Source organism: Phyllobates terribilis, unplaced genomic scaffold (assembly GCF_046119375.1).
Source record: "Phyllobates terribilis strain yellow unplaced genomic scaffold, ASM4611937v1 Scaffold_7__3_contigs__length_470593459, whole genome shotgun sequence".
Taxonomy (NCBI): Eukaryota; Metazoa; Chordata; class Amphibia; order Anura; family Dendrobatidae; genus Phyllobates; species Phyllobates terribilis.
In genome coordinates, this window is record NW_027362767.1 from 135,089,550 (window position 1) to 135,104,854 (window position 15,305).

General features: G+C 55.3%; 1 protein-coding gene across 7 annotated transcripts; it reads right to left on the reverse strand.

Moving 5' to 3' along the window:
- Positions 1 to 290: 290 nt before the first annotated feature.
- On the reverse strand, positions 291 to 14,099 carry LOC141153929 (uncharacterized). 7 transcript variants are annotated; one of them, XM_073639216.1, is made up of 9 exons: positions 13,857 to 14,099; positions 10,075 to 10,208; positions 9,402 to 9,519; positions 9,256 to 9,326; positions 7,022 to 7,097; positions 6,600 to 6,662; positions 6,451 to 6,520; positions 6,283 to 6,361; positions 291 to 928 (listed from the first exon to the last, which is right to left on the reverse strand). In XM_073639216.1, exons 1-9 carry the CDS (start codon positions 14,082 to 14,084, stop codon positions 925 to 927), a joined length of 843 nt encoding a protein of 280 aa, XP_073495317.1. In that variant the 5' UTR covers positions 14,085 to 14,099; the 3' UTR covers positions 291 to 924. The 7 variants fall into 7 exon arrangements, with proteins under 7 accessions (XP_073495317.1, XP_073495313.1, XP_073495316.1 ...); XM_073639212.1 differs by lacking the exon at positions 7,022 to 7,097 and adding an exon at positions 7,349 to 7,424; XM_073639214.1 differs by lacking the exons at positions 291 to 928; positions 7,022 to 7,097 and adding exons at positions 5,085 to 5,257; positions 7,349 to 7,424.
- Positions 14,100 to 15,305: the final 1,206 nt, after the last annotated feature.

Here is a 15,305-nt window from a genome sequence, read left to right on the forward strand (position 1 = left end):
AATTTATGGCACCTTCCCTTTAAAGGAGTTGTCCCAAAATGGACAGATTAACAACCCCCCCCCCCCCCCCTCTAAATCCCCCATTAAGCTCCAGTTGTCCGTGCAATAATCACAGAGAAGCGGTTTCCTTCTCGTAGCAGCCTTATTTTATTTGAAGCTTAAAAAATCTGTTTGAAACCAGTCAGAAAAAAAAAAAAGAAAAACACTAAATCATCCTGCTCCCGCCACCCCCTCCCCACCTGGCCCCAGGGGGACCCCCATTGTCCACCGCAGACAGGACACGGAGGCAGTTGTAAGTAAAAAGAAAGTGGCACGTGGCATTTATTGGCTGGAAGGAAAAATAAGAGTCATCCCCACCCCTCCCCCGCACAGCATGGACGAGAGGAGTTGTAGTACTACAGTAATTTCCCAATCACATGATCTGAGACCGGGGGAGGGGAAACGCCAGAAGCCACCACATCTGATCACCGGAGCAAGGGTCAGCAGCCTGCCACACAACTACAACTCCCAGCATGCCTGGCAGGCTCCTGACCCCAGGTCCTAGCAGTAGGGGGACCTCACATAAGTGCGGAGGTATAAAGGTGCCCATCCCATAGAAGGATCACTCCCATCATCTACAGTCACAGGAAAATACTGAAATCGCACAAGAGCGGCCGGAAGCTTCCGGAATATAAAGTGGTCATCGCCATGCGGCAGAGCGTCGGGAGGACCCCGACCACACAATATGGCACTGGCTGCAGCACGGTGAGAATTGGTCCTTAAAACCAGCATTAGGGGCAGGAGAAGGGTGGAGGGGTCCGGGCAGGTGGGTGGCCGCGGTGGGAACGTCAGGCAGTGACGGGGGTCTACAAGCAGTGCAGCTCCTGCAGAGTGTCGTCCAACATCTTCTGCATCTTCACATTCTCCTCCTTGGTGATTCTCAGCTTATCTGCAGGACGAAGAGAGAGGCGTCATGGGTGGACTACAACTCCCAGCATAGCAGAGCACCGGGCCACACACCAGGTGGCGCCAGAGAGGCCTCAGCGCACACAGTCTTCGTGTGAGGTAGTCGCTGGCGAGCGGCCCTGAACCAGAATCACTGTATAGGGGCACATCATACTCCACACACATCCAGAGCAGCACAGGCCACAGCGGGGACCATACTCCACACACATCCAGAGCTGCACAGGCCACATCGGGGACCATACTCCACACACATCCAAAGCTGCACAGGCCACATCGGGGACCATACTCCACACACATCCAGAGCTGCACAGGCCACAGAGAGTCTTGTATGCCACACACATCCAGAGCTGAGCGCAGGGAGCAGCTGCAGTCGGTGAATATTATCCGCAGCCCCGGATGTGACTGGAGCAGAGCAGGAAAGACTGCTGGACAGTGCTGATTTATGTGAGGACAGCATTTAATCAGTCAGTAGGCCAGGAGACAGGCTAGTATCTTTATGTTGACTTCTGATGTGTTTTTCTTTGGTTGGTCAATAAACTATTATTTGTATGAGCCTGAATGTTGACACTTGAGTTGATATCTACTGCAACTTATTGTCTGCTAACTTTGCAAGTCAGGGACACAATGAATGTTTGCTAAATATGTTAATTGACCATTGTGTGGAAAACAGAGAAGTACGAACAATGCAGATCCATTAAATGCTGAAACATTGAGCGTTAAACTCATCCCACCTCCCCCCTGACCCGAGCCACAGATGTAAATATATAAAGGGATTTCTATCCTTCTGCAAGAAGAATCAGAGTGAATTACCAGAGCAACAGCTAGGACAACATGGCTCCATCAAGAGGGACCCCAGACAGTTTAGAGGACCACAGATCTGCTCCATTGAATATCAATAGCCCCATAGATATGTTTGAAGAAGCCAGGTTGGGACCCTCAGGTCACCTGGACACGTGCCTCACTGGACTTCCTAAGTTTGTTGTTATCTCCTGGAACTTGTGAAATAACCTCAGCACTCAAACTGTGATGGGTTTATATTGAATTTTAATGCAGTCCAAATACAAATCAAAACCAAACGTTTCGGCCTAAACATCAGGCCTTCATCAGTGTGGCGAGACTGCTGAATGACTCAGGTGTGTGGGGGGAATGGGCGGCGTGCCTAAGGTGATGTGCATCACTGGTCTGTGACGCTGTACCAAAGTGGTCTGGGAGCTGGAACGCGGCGTCCACTGCTGGTTTAGTTGGGGACTCACCCTGAACCAGTGGTGGACGCCCCGTTCCAGCTCCCAGACCACTTTGGTACAACGTCACAGTTTGAGTGCCGAGGTTATTTCATCACAAGTATTTGGGTTTGGACCCTACTCGTGCACCAGTCCAGTTGTGCAGCGATTTCTCTTTAAGTTATCTCCTGGAAGCCCCGGAGTCGCAGCTGCTCTAATCCCGGGGAGTCAGCGGAAGGGGGAGACCCTGTCATTTGCACCATCTTGTGTATGTACTGGGACTGTTATTGTCTGTTAAGTATTACTGCACTGTCTTACCCTTACCCTATGTTGTCGGAGTAGTATTCTGTCCTTGGGAGACCCAGGGTCTCCACAATTTACACCAAGAAGCCGAGCGGGGGGCCAAGGACACAATGGGGATCCGGGGTCAGCACCATGTCTGGTACTTGGCTTGGGGGAACAGCCGTGATCAATTCTCTCCCCTCCAGCTCCCGAGACCAGGGCAGCGCTGTGACCTCCAGAGTACGGAGGAGACACAGTCAGGGCTAGGAGACAAGAGCTGGAGCCGTGTACAGTGTATGGCCACGGTCCCACTATCAGTATTTGGTCAGTATTTTTTCTCAGGAGTGGGAGCCAAAACCAGAAGTGGGTGATAAATGCAGAATTGGTGACTTGTTTCTATTATACCTTTTCTCTGATTGTTCCTCACCTGGTTTTGGCTCCCACTCCTGAGAAAAAATACTGCCCGAATACTGATAGTGTAAGGCCATGGCCCAAGAGTGAACCTGAGAAAACATCCTCCAGAGCTGCAGGGATCATAGCAGCAGAATAGTGACTGCAGCTCTGGAGGTGATTGAAGAATAAGGCAGGATGTAACAGAAGAATGAGTGCAGCTCTGGCTGTGACTGGTGGATAACAGCAGAACAGTGACTGCAGCTCTGGAGGTGGCCAGAGTACATGACACCAGACAGGGAAGAGATGCAGCTATGCTCTTGCAGACGTCGCCCCAATGACGTTACTACACGGCTGGGAAGAAAGAGGCGGCTGCACACAGCGAGTGACAACATGGAGGTTTATTAGATACAGGACATGATGCAGGTGCCCCCCATCGCTCTAGTCCCCCCCACAAGCAGCGGTGCACCAGCCCGGAATACAGCTCCATCCTGTGTAAATAAAGCCCAGTCCGTGTACAGTGTTCTCAGCGCTGAGCGTTTGTTACCATGTATCTGTATAGACAGACATCTCATGACACGAGGGTCGGTCACAGTGCATTGGTGCGGACTGATCACAGTGTAACGAGGCCTCAGCTGTGAGACGCATCAGGTCCTTTACTGACAGCAAGCAGAGATCTCGGGAACTGAAACCAAGCTTTATTTACAGGAGAGCGACAAGACCCTGATGAGGTGAACTATAAGTCCCAGCATTTCCACAGTCTGGGCATGGCATGCTGGGAGTTGTAGTGTCCTAGCCGGGAGGAGATGGCTGCATTACAGATCTGAGAGCAGTCCTCCACTCCGCAGGGGGCAGCACAGGTGGTGGCGGTGTGTACGGACAGGGGACGCCCCTCAGTCACACAGGTCATGGAGAGTCACCTTCAGCTCACTAGCGAGGAGCCGGTTTTTATCCATTTGGCTGTAGAGACGCTCTGCGGGGGAGGGCGGAAGAGACAGAGGGGGTGGGGAAGAGGCGGACGGGGAGGAGAGAGAGAGAAGAGACAGCACATGTTAGTGCAGGAGAGACTGTGCTGCCAGAAAATCTCTAGTCACAGCCAGAGCTGCACCCATCCTCACTGCAGCCGCCGGCTGGATGTATTCCTAAACTGTACAGCACTAAAGCTCTGGATGTGACTGGAGTACAAGTAGTCATATCCCCATCAGACTAATGGCTGAACCCCCAGAATGTCCCCCCCTCCCCCATACTACCACAGATCCAACATAACTGCAGGTTACAGCAATGTTATACTGCACTGCCCCCGCAGGTGACAGGAGGGATTACACAGAAGGGAGAAAATCACAGAGGGTGTCTGACACGGGAGCGGAGATACCACCCGCAGGGATGGATCATCACCCTCATCATCCCTGGGCTCTGCACCGGCATCCCTATTCCTCACCTTGCTCAGGATCTCTGCTTGCTGCCCATTACTGCTCACAGCTGAGTGTTTGTTACTGTATACTCAGCATTGGTGATGGGGAAGTAGTGGCCATCTTTGCTTGTACAAACCTTTTAGAGGCCAGAGCGAGTGGGAATGTGAGCGATATGGGGCTCCGTAGGAAAGCTCCGACCATCGGGGTGAACGACCCCAGTAGTGCGAACCTGGGGGTCTTTATTGGTCGCATATTAGCAGAGGAATAAGGGTCTGTAGACCATCAGAGTAACGGAAGTAACCCACCACTATAGACTCCTCAGAGGAAGACTCAGGACTTTTCATTAGTTCCCCCCTCACCTCCTGCCCATTAGGGAATTTCTATTTATGCAATATTCCCGGCCCCCTCCCCCAGCGTTTACATGAAGGGTCCCCTTTAAGAATGCAGCTCTCGCTGCTGCTGCGCTTGGGCGACCCTGTCGTTATTGCCTCGACACGTCTGGAGAATCTGGTCAGACGAGAACAGGAGGCGGCGCTGATCAGTGATGGGGGCGCTCTGCACAAGAGCCGCTACCCCTGGCGGGGAAGGTGACAACTGCTGCACTTTGCCTTTAAGGGGCCGTCCATTGGCACAATACTGACCTCAGTGATCGGAGGTCACCCGCTCTGTATTTCCTTTTGCACTAGCGACATGTGACTACTGCAGCCAATAACTTCCTGTATGAAGCGCAAATATGAAGTAGAGACCAGGTCATAACAGTTGGTCTCTGAGGTCATCACCCCAGGGAATGCTGGGAGTTGTAGTTTGACCCGAGACTGCCAACTCCTACAGTCCCATGTGTATTAGGGAATTGCCATTTGAGTGACTTTACTGTAGATCAGACCCTGCACTCAGCGACGCAGAGAAAGAAACAGAGGAGATGGGCGAATATAGAAATCTGGTGTAATCGGTCAGAGAGAGAGGGAGGAAGAAGAGGAGGAGCGGCCGTGGGAGACTCGCTGCGGTCATCTACGAGAGAGAGACAAGAGTTGGGGAGAAGAAGACTGTGGGAATCCATGCAGGGGGTTAGTTATTAACACGCTGTGGGTGCAGAGACCCTGAAATCACACAAGCAGAACCCCCCACCCCGCTTGCTGCAGAAGTCACAGCAATCAGTGCTCAGTGGGTGCAGAGACCCTGAAATCACACACAAGCAGGACCCCCTCCCTGCAGAAGTCACAGCAATCAGTGCTCAGTGGGTGCAGAGACCCTGTGATCACAAGCAGGACCCCCTCCCTGCAGAAGTCACAGCAATCAGTGCTCGGTGGGTGCAGAGACCCTGTGATCACACACAAGCAGGACCCCCTGCAGAAGTCACAGCAATCAGTGCTCGGTGGGTGCAGAGACCCTGTGATCACAAGCAGGACCCCCTCCCCGCTTGCTGCAGAAGTCACAGCAATCAGTGCTCGGTGGGTGCAGAGACCCTGTGATCACAAGCAGGACCCCCTCCCCGCTTGCTGCAGAAGCCACAGCAATCAGTGCTCGGTGGGTGCAGAGACCCTGTGATCACAAGCAGGATATCCTTCTCTCACCCAAAGCAGAAGTCACAGCAATCAGTGCTCGGTGGGTGCAGAGACCCTGTGATCACAAGCAGGATATCCTTCTCTCACCCAAAGCAGAAGTCACACAGTAATCTGTGTGGTGCGGTGGGTGCAGAGACCCCCAGATCTCACACACACGCAGAATGCCCTCCCCCTGCAGAAGTCGCACCGTAATTTGCCTGCTGCAGAGACCATGATCAGAAGCAGGATAGTGCCCCCCCCCACTGCAGAAGTCACACAGCAATCTGCACATTGTGGTGGGTGCAGAGACCCTGTGATCACACACACAAGCACAGTGCGTTCCATCGGAACAAGTCACACAGCAATCTGCAAGCGGTGGATGCAGAGCTGCTGGGATCCCACACAAGCAGGACGCCTTTCCCCAACCCGCTGCACGCGTCCCAGCAGTCTGCGCTGTGCGGTTAGTGAGGCGGCACACAGCGCGGTATTTACATGGAGGTCATGTCATTGAGGGCGTGGTCCAGCTCCTCACTAACAGCCTTGTACTTCAGCTTCTGGGCGTACAGCTCGTCTGGGTGAGGAGACGGGAAGGAAATGGGTGAGGAGGAGGCAGAAGCACTGGGGGCACACAGGGGTGCATGTACTTTTGCAGGCACCTACCTTCCAGGTCATCAATAGTCTTCTCAAGTTTGGCAACTGATCTCTCTGCAAACTCTGCCCGTGTTTCGGCCTGGAAGGAGAGGAAACTAGTCAGACGGTGCCCGCCCCTGTGTCAAGCCCCTCCCACAGCACAAGCAGGCCACACCCACCTCTTTTAGCTTGTCCGTCAATATCTTGATCTCTTCTTCGTATTTATCTTCCTTTTGTGAATACTGGAAATAAAGAAACAAAGGATAAAAACACATCTGATGATGAAGTAATCCCATCCTCATCATTAACCCTCCGCTGGGGTCTAAGACCACCGCTAAGATACAAAGGACTAGTGAAGCCTCTCCCTACAATCTGCACTGCCAGGAGGAGCCATCTTGGGGAATTTGTACCCTAGACCGTGAAGGGATCAATATCACACATCTGTCATATTAGGGCAGGTGTATCAGAGGAGACCCCACTCTAAGCAAGCCTCTGATTGGCTGTTTTAGGTCACATGCCTCATTCCTAGCCTGATAGTTGTGACCTCTGAGCAGTTTGGAGCTGTCTGAGCGCCCTCGGGGGTTAATCCAGCTCCCCTTACCTTTTCGGCCTGAGCCTCCAAAGACTTCAGGTTGTTGGTGACATTTTTCAGCTCCTCCTCAAGCTCGGCACATTTACTGAGGAGGACGGAGGCCAAGGAGAGAGCGACAGGAGGAGAGAGAGAGGAGACAGAAAGAGTGGAGGAATGAGAAGAGTGGACTCAGTCTAGACGGAAGATACGGAGGGGACCTCCTGCTCCGCACACCCCAGGACAGTGACATCAGCAGCGAGAACATCACCGACCTAACGGAGCAGGACGTGGCGGAACGGAGCACGGGGAGACAACACAGGAGGGCAGCCGGGACAGGAGCAGCCACCTTTACTGTACCTTTTCTTCAGATGCATTCAGACACTTCAGACTCTGGTCAAGGAGTCGGATCTGTTCCTCCAGCTCACGGCCCCGACTGCACGGCAGTCACAGGAGAGGTGTGGGGGGGATTGTGTACGTGCAAGGACGGAGGGGAGAGGCGGCAGCAACACAACACGTGGGAGGAGGGGTAAAAACAGAGACATCAAATTCAATTCATGCAAGGAGGACGGGGTTAAACAAGGCCCGAAAAGCCAGGACTGCGCTCAGTAATCTGCCCCCATATATACTCCAGAGCTGCACTCACCATTCTACTGGTGGTCACTATGTACATACATTACTTATCCTGTACTGATTCTGAGTTACATCCTGTATTATACTCCAGTGCTACACTCACTATTCTGCTGGTGCAGTCACTGTGTACATATATTACATTACTGATCCTGACTTACATCCTGTATTATACCCCAGAGCTGCACTCACTATTCAGCTGGTGCAGTCACTGTGTACATACATTACATTACTGATCCTGAGTTACATCCTGTATTATACTCCAGAGCTGCACTCACTATTCTGCTGGTGCAGTCACTGTGTACATACATTACTGATCCCGAGTTACATCCTGTATTATACTCCAGAGCTGCACTCACTATTCTGCTGGTGCAGTCACTGTGTACATACATTACATTACTGATCCTGAGTTACATCCTGTATTATACTCCAGAGCTGCACTCACTATTCTGCTGGTGCAGTCACTGTGTACATACATTACTGATCCTGAGTTACCTCCTGTATTATACTCCAGAGCTGCACTCACTATTCTGCTGGTGCAGTCACTGTGTACATACATTACTGATACTGAGTTACATCCTGTATTATACTCCAGAGCTGCACTCACTATTCTGCTGGTGCAGTCACTATGTACATACATTACTGATCCCGAGTTACATCCTGTATTATACTCCAGAGCTGCACTCACTATTCTGCTGGTGCTGTCACTGTGTACATACATTACATTACTGATCCTGAGTTACATCCTGTATTATACTCCAGAGCTGCACTCACTATTCTGCTGGTGCAGTCACTGTGTACATACATTACATTACTAATCCTGAGTTACCTCCTGTATTATACTCCAGAGCTGCACTCACTATTCTGCTGGTGCAGTCACTGTGTACATACATTACATTACTGATACGGAGTTACATCCTGTATTATACTCCAGAGCTGCACTCACTATTCTGCTGGTGCAGTCACTATGTACATACATTACTGATCCTGAGTTACATCCTGTATTATACTCCAGAGCTGCACTCACTATTCTGCTGGTGCAGTCACTGTGTACATACATTACATTACTGATCCGGAGTTACATCCTGTATTATACTCCAGAGCTGCACTCACTATTCTGCTGGTGCAGTCACTATGTACATACATTACTGATCCTGTACTGATCCCGAGTTACATCCTATATTATACTCCAGAGCTGCGCTCACTATTCTGTTGGTGCAGTCACTGTGTACATACATTACATTACTGATCCAGTACTGATCCTGTATTATACTCCAGAGCTGCACTCACTATTCAGCTGGTGCAGTCACTGTGTACATACATTACTGATCCCGAGTTACATCCTGTATTATACTCCAGAGCTGCACTCACTATTCTGCTGGTGCAGTTACTGTGTACATACATTACTGATTCTGAGTTACATCCTGTATTATACTCCAGAGCTGCACTCACTATTCTGCTGTGGCAGTCACAGTGTACTTACATTACTGATCCTGTATTATACTCAAGAGCTGCGCTCCCTTATCCTGGACGCCCCTCCCCCAGTGTACATAGAATTAACCCTCTGCCCTCCTCCTCAGGCCTTGTGTAACACATGCAGATTAGGGGGGGGGGGGGTGAATCAGGGAGATACTCACGACTCTGCCAGCTCCGCCCGCTCCTCTGTGCGCTCCAGGTCGCCCTCTATGATCACCAGCTTCCTGGCCACCTGTGTGGGGAGAGAAGGCAGGGTCAGCCTGTGTCCTGGCAGAGTAGCCCCTCACCATTTGCCGGCCCCGCTCACCTCCTCATACTTCCTGTCCGCCTCCTCGGCTATGTGCTTGGCCTCCTTCAGTTGGATTTCCTGCAGCTCCATCTTCTCCTCGTCTTTCAGGGCTCGGTTCTCGATCACCTTCATCCCCCTGCAGGGCAGAATGTCACCACAAGGGTTAGAACGCCAGGAGAGCCTGCGCTGCCTCCACAGGCTGGGAAAGGAAGCACAGCCAGACATCACATAGGACATAGAGGGGGACGTTAGCACGATCCGCAAGATTCAGGGGCTCATCCCCTGTGTGCAGGGACACCCAACATCCCAGACTCGCCCGCTTCACCCTCTACGAGTCTGGATACGTCGTGGAAGCAACTGGTTTGGTGGCTGCAGAGGTCGTAAATCTACAGATGACATCAGCGTCTCCAAACCTGTTCCCGAGGAGCTGACAGAGGATTAGCGGCATCAAAGAGTCGGCCGGGGGCTGGAACCGCTGCTCCCTCACAGCCCCTCCCCCCGTACGGTAATCCCATAGTCCGACAGCATGACCGCAGTCTGGATTACCGGCAGCTTATACCTCTCTCTGCAGCTTCCCCCTCTCCAAAGGACAGGACGGTGGCTGCAGGAGTAATAGCCTGCCATTCGCAGACTATGATGTCATGGGGGTGGGGGTGAAACAGTGCTGAGGACATCCTGTGGGGGTGCTCACCGCTCGCTCTCATCAGCTGATTTCTCCGCTTCCTCCAACTTCTGCAGGGCGGCGGAGAGACGCTCCTGAGCGCGGTCCAGCTCCTCCTCCACCAACTGGATGCGGCGGTTCAGCGAGGCGACTTCTGCTTCAGCCTGGGAATGGGGGAGTAAGAGGGGTCAGCAGCAGATAATACACACGGGGAGGGTCGGCAGATAATACACATGGGGGTGAGTCCCCCCCCCAGATACACACTGGTGGACGGAGGGGGGAGTAGACGGCAGCAGGTCACACTCGTGGGGGGGTAGACGGTAGCAGGTCACACTCGTGGGGGGGCAGACGGTAGCAGGTCACACTCGTGGGGGGGCAGACGGTAGCAGGTCACACTCGTGGGGGGGCAGACGGTAGCAGGTCACACTCGTGGGGGGGCAGACGGTAGCAGGTCACACTCGTGGGGGGGCAGACGGTAGCAGGTCACACTCGTGGGGGGGCAGACGGTAGCAGGTCACACTCGTGGGGGGGCAGACGGTAGCAGGTCACACTCGTGGGGGGGCAGACGGTAGCAGGTCACACTCGTGGGGGGGCAGACGGTAGCAGGTCACACTCGTGGGGGGGCAGACGGTAGCAGGTCACACTCGTGGGGGGGCAGACGGTAGCAGGTCACACTCGTGGGGGGGCAGACGGTAGCAGGTCACACTCGTGGGGGGGCAGACGGTAGCAGGTCACACTCGTGGGGGGGCAGACGGTAGCAGGTCACACTCGTGGGGGGGCAGATGGTAGCAGGTCACACTCGTGAAGGGAGGGTTTGAGACGGCGGCAGATTGTACACACAGGAGGGGGTTGGCAGATTATGCATACGGGGTATGAGTCCCCCCAGATTAGACACACTGGTGGGGCAGGGAGGAGCCATCGGCAGATTATACACACGGGGGGAGGTTAAGCGGGAAAGGGTCGGCGGCAGATTACACACTGTGATGGTCATTTGTCTGCTAGGAGCCCTGTCCCAGCACCCCAGTGGCCACCTCCAGCCCTCATGCTCTCCATCTGACCCCTGCATAGAGCAAGAGTGTGTAATCTGCGTGCAGGTGATCGCTGTAGAGACCGATACCGCAGCCAGCCTCCACTGCCCGATGCAGGACCCAGCAGCGGCGCTGCCCACATCCGCAGAACTCGCCAGGTGCCGCCATCCCCTCAGTTGCCATGGCAGCCGGAGTCCTCTTCTGACTGCTCCGCAGAGCAGAGACGCGAGCGGCTGCGGATACACGGGGACGGCCGCCAGCACGGGGGAGATCAGGAGCAGCGTTAACCCCTCCACAGCAGATCACAGCCAACATGGCCTGCGACACCGGAGCTGCTTGCTGTCAGTGACCCGTCACCTTGAACACAGCTGAGGGTTTGCTACAGAGTAGATGCAGATCTAGTCCCTCAGTGAGGCTGAAGCTTCGTTACATCAGTCTGGAGCCCCAGACACAGGGGTCGACGATAGCAAACAGCCAGCACTGAGGCATGTATACACCCAGAGTGAGCGCTCCGGGGATAATGATGGGAGTTGTTCTCCAGCTCTACCCTCCGCACAGACAGAGCAAACACGCCAGGCAGCAGCGGTCGACGTGACACAGCTGGGCGTCAGTGCTGGGGCCGCTGCCATCAGTCAGCGCATTGTGTGCGGCCGGAGGTGTGAGGGCGGCACAGTGAAAGTGACAACCACCACCCAACCCAGCGAGGCAGCCGCCCAAAGAGCACACAACGCAGTACACCACTACAACTCCCAGCAGGAACGTCACAGGAGGAGGGGAGTAGTAGTATCCAACATGGGGAAGCATCATCCTGGTGGAGAAGACTCAGCAGATCAGCAGGCTGCAGAGACGACACTGAATCAACCGAGGCCATATAAGGGAACCCCACAAACTAGGAGGAGCTGGGGCACTGATGGTACAAGAGCTCCTCCTGCAGACAGTATCAGCGTTCTTGTGGGGACAGCTCCAAGGGGACGGGCCCCTCTTGTGAGGGAAGAAGGGAGGGCCCTCTTGTGGGGGCGGTGGGGCCAGCTCCCGAGGCGGAGCCCTCTCGTGGGGGGCCAGCTCCCAGGGCAGAAGGGGGGGCCCTCTTGTGGGGGCGGTGGGGCCAGCTCCCTGGGCGAGGGGGAGCCCTCTCGTGGGGGGCCAGCTCCCAGGGCAGAAGGGGGGGCCCTCTCGCGGGGGGCCAGCTCCCAGGGCAGAAGGGGGGGCCCTCTCGCGGGGGGCCAGCTCCCAGGGCAGAAGGGGGGGGGCCCTCTCGTGGGGGGCCAGCTCCCAGGGCAGAAGGGGGGGGCCCTCTCGTGGGGGGCCAGCTCCCAGGGCAGAAGGGGGGGGCCCTCTCGTGGGGGGCCAGCTCCCAGGGCAGAAGGGGGGGGCCCTCTCGTGGGGGGCCAGCTCCCAGGGCAGAAGGGGGGGGCCCTCGCGTGGGGGGCCAGCTCCCAGGGCAGAAGGGGGGGGCCCTCTCGTGGGGGGCCAGCTCCCAGGGCAGAAGGGGGGGGCCCTCTCGTGGGGGGCCAGCTCCCAGGGCAGAAGGGGGGGGCCCTCTCGTGGGGGGCCAGCTCCCAGGGCAGAAGGGGGGGGCCCTCTCGTGGGGGGCCAGCTCCCAGGGCAGAAGGGGGGGGCCCTCTCGTGGGGGGCCAGCTCCCAGGGCAGAAGGGGGGGGCCCTCTCGTGGGGGGCCAGCTCCCAGGGCAGAAGGGGGGGGCCCTCTCGTGGGGGGCCAGCTCCCAGGGCAGAAGGGGGGGGCCCTCTCGTGGGGGGCCAGCTCCCAGGGCAGAAGGGGGGGGCCCTCTCGTGGGGGGCCAGCTCCCAGGGCAGAAGGGGGGGGCCCTCTCGTGGGGGGCCAGCTCCCAGGGCAGAAGGGGGGGGCCTCTCGTGGGGGGCCAGCTCCCAGGGCAGAAGGGGGGGGCCCTCTCGTGGGGGGCCAGCTCCCAGGGCAGAAGTGGGGGCCCTCTTGTGGGGGGGGCCCAGCTCCCGGGGCGAGGGGGAGCCCTCTTGTGGGGGGGGCCAGCTCCCGGGGCGAGAGGGAGCCCTCTTGTGGGGGGGGGCCAGCTCCCGGGGCGAGGGGGAGCCCTCTTGTGGGGGGGGGGCCAGCTCCCGGGGCGAGGGGGAGCCCTCTTGTGGGGGGGGCCAGCTCCCGGGGCGAGGGGGAGCCCTCTTGTGGGGGGGGGCCAGCTCCCGGGGCGAGGGGGAGCCCTCTTGTGGGGGGGGGCCAGCTCCCGGGGCGAGGGGGAGCCCTCTTGTGGGGGGGGGCAGCTCCCGGGGCGAGGGGGAGCCCTCTTGTGGGGGGGGCAGCTCCCGGGGCAAGGGGGAGCCCTCTTGTGGGGGGGGGCAGCTCCCGGGGCAAGGGGGAGCCCTCTTGTGGGGGGGCCAGCTCCCGGGAGCCCTCTTGTGGGGGGGGGCAGCTCCCGGGGCAAGGGGGAGCCCTCTTGTGGGGGGGCCAGCTCCCGGGAGCCCTCTTGTGGGGGGGGGCAGCTCCCGGGGCGAGGGGGAGCCCTCTTGTGGGGGGGGGCAGCTCCCGGGGCGAGGGGGAGCCCTCTTGTGGGGGGGGGCAGCTCCCGGGGCGAGGGGGAGCCCTCTTGTGGGGGGGGGGGCAGCTCCCGGGGCGAGGGGGAGCCCTCTTGTGGGGGGGGGGGCAGCTCCCGGGGCGAGGGGGAGCCCTCTTGTGGGGGGGGGGCAGCTCCCGGGGCGAGGGGGAGCCCTCTTGTGGGGGGCCAGCTCCTAGAGCCCCGTCTCAGGACGGCTCCACTGTCTCGTATGGCCCCGCCCCTGGCCGGGTGTCGCTCACCTGCTCCCGGGCGCGCTTCTCTCCCTCCACCTCCCGGCTCAGTCTCTCGGCTCTCTCCTCCGCATCGTCCGCCTGTTGCTGCAGGACCTGGATCTTCCTCTTGACGGCCTCGATGCTGGTCATCCCACCGCCGGACATCTTCTCTTCCTCCCTCTCTCTCAGTGACTGTACGCCCGACACTTCCGCTCCCCGCGCGCCCCGCACTTCCGCCGCCACTCCCTTATCCATATCCAGGAAGCTGGAGAGCGGGGAGGAGCGCTACTGCCACCATGCGGCCGAGAGCGGAAACTGCACCCAGTGCCAGCAACGCAGAACTGAGCTGTAAACCAATCACGGCTCAGCTTTCATTTTCTAACACCACTTTAAAGAATGAAACTGCGCTGTGATTGGTTGGTTACCAGTAGCTTGTTTTAATAAGTGAAGCCCGTTGCTGGACTATCGGACTCAGGAGTCCGGACTACCGACCTTCTGCACGTTATCAGGAGGCTCCCGCGCGGTTTAGGAATTCTGCCACATATTGGATGTTACGGGGCCCAACATCCCAAATTTTCCAATTTTTACTAAGATGGCATACGATAGAGTATTAACCTCCTAAATGCCATTGTTAAGCTTCAATGTGGCAGCCATCACTTCTCACAGACATCTGCCTCCAATTATCTGGATACCATTGGGTTGCCATGGTAGCCCGGGGTCCTACAGGGGCCCCCCCATGTCCGATGTATGCCACTGGGCTACAGGAGGTCGTCTATGTCACAAAAACAATAGGCGACATTAGTACAGTATTATACGGGCGTCACGTCTCCTAAAAGACTAAAAATATGTAAAAAACCTATCAAATATAGAAAAGAATATAAATAAAATATTTAAAAAAAATAATATAATAATATAAAATATAATATTAATATAAAAACTCGACTATATCAATAATAAAAGTAACAATCTAATATATTAATCATATAAAATCTATAAAAATATCATACCAATAATATAAAATATAATATAAAAATTCTGATATCGTAATATTATAAAATCTAATATATTCATATAAAAATTTGTAAAATATATAAATAATATAAAATCTAATATATTAATGCAAAAAACATAAAAATATATAAAAAAAAAATCTGTTTTTACCCTGTTTGTAATCTCTAAATGTTTATCCCATATACCAAACGCCATTTTTACCCCACAGTGAACACTGTAAAAGGGAGACGCCAAAAACTCTGGCAGAATTGTGGTTTTTTTCCACCATTTCTTCTCACTTGGAATTTTTCCCATCTTCCAGTAAATAAATGACGTCAACTCGTCCCGCAATGAAGAATGGGGACAGGAAAGTGTAACAGTTATGGCCCTTGGAAGAAAGGGAGGAAAAAACTAAAATGTAGAGAAAAAAAACTCCTGGTCCACCCCATGTAATGTGCATAATGCACGGTCGTGTAATGAGACCCC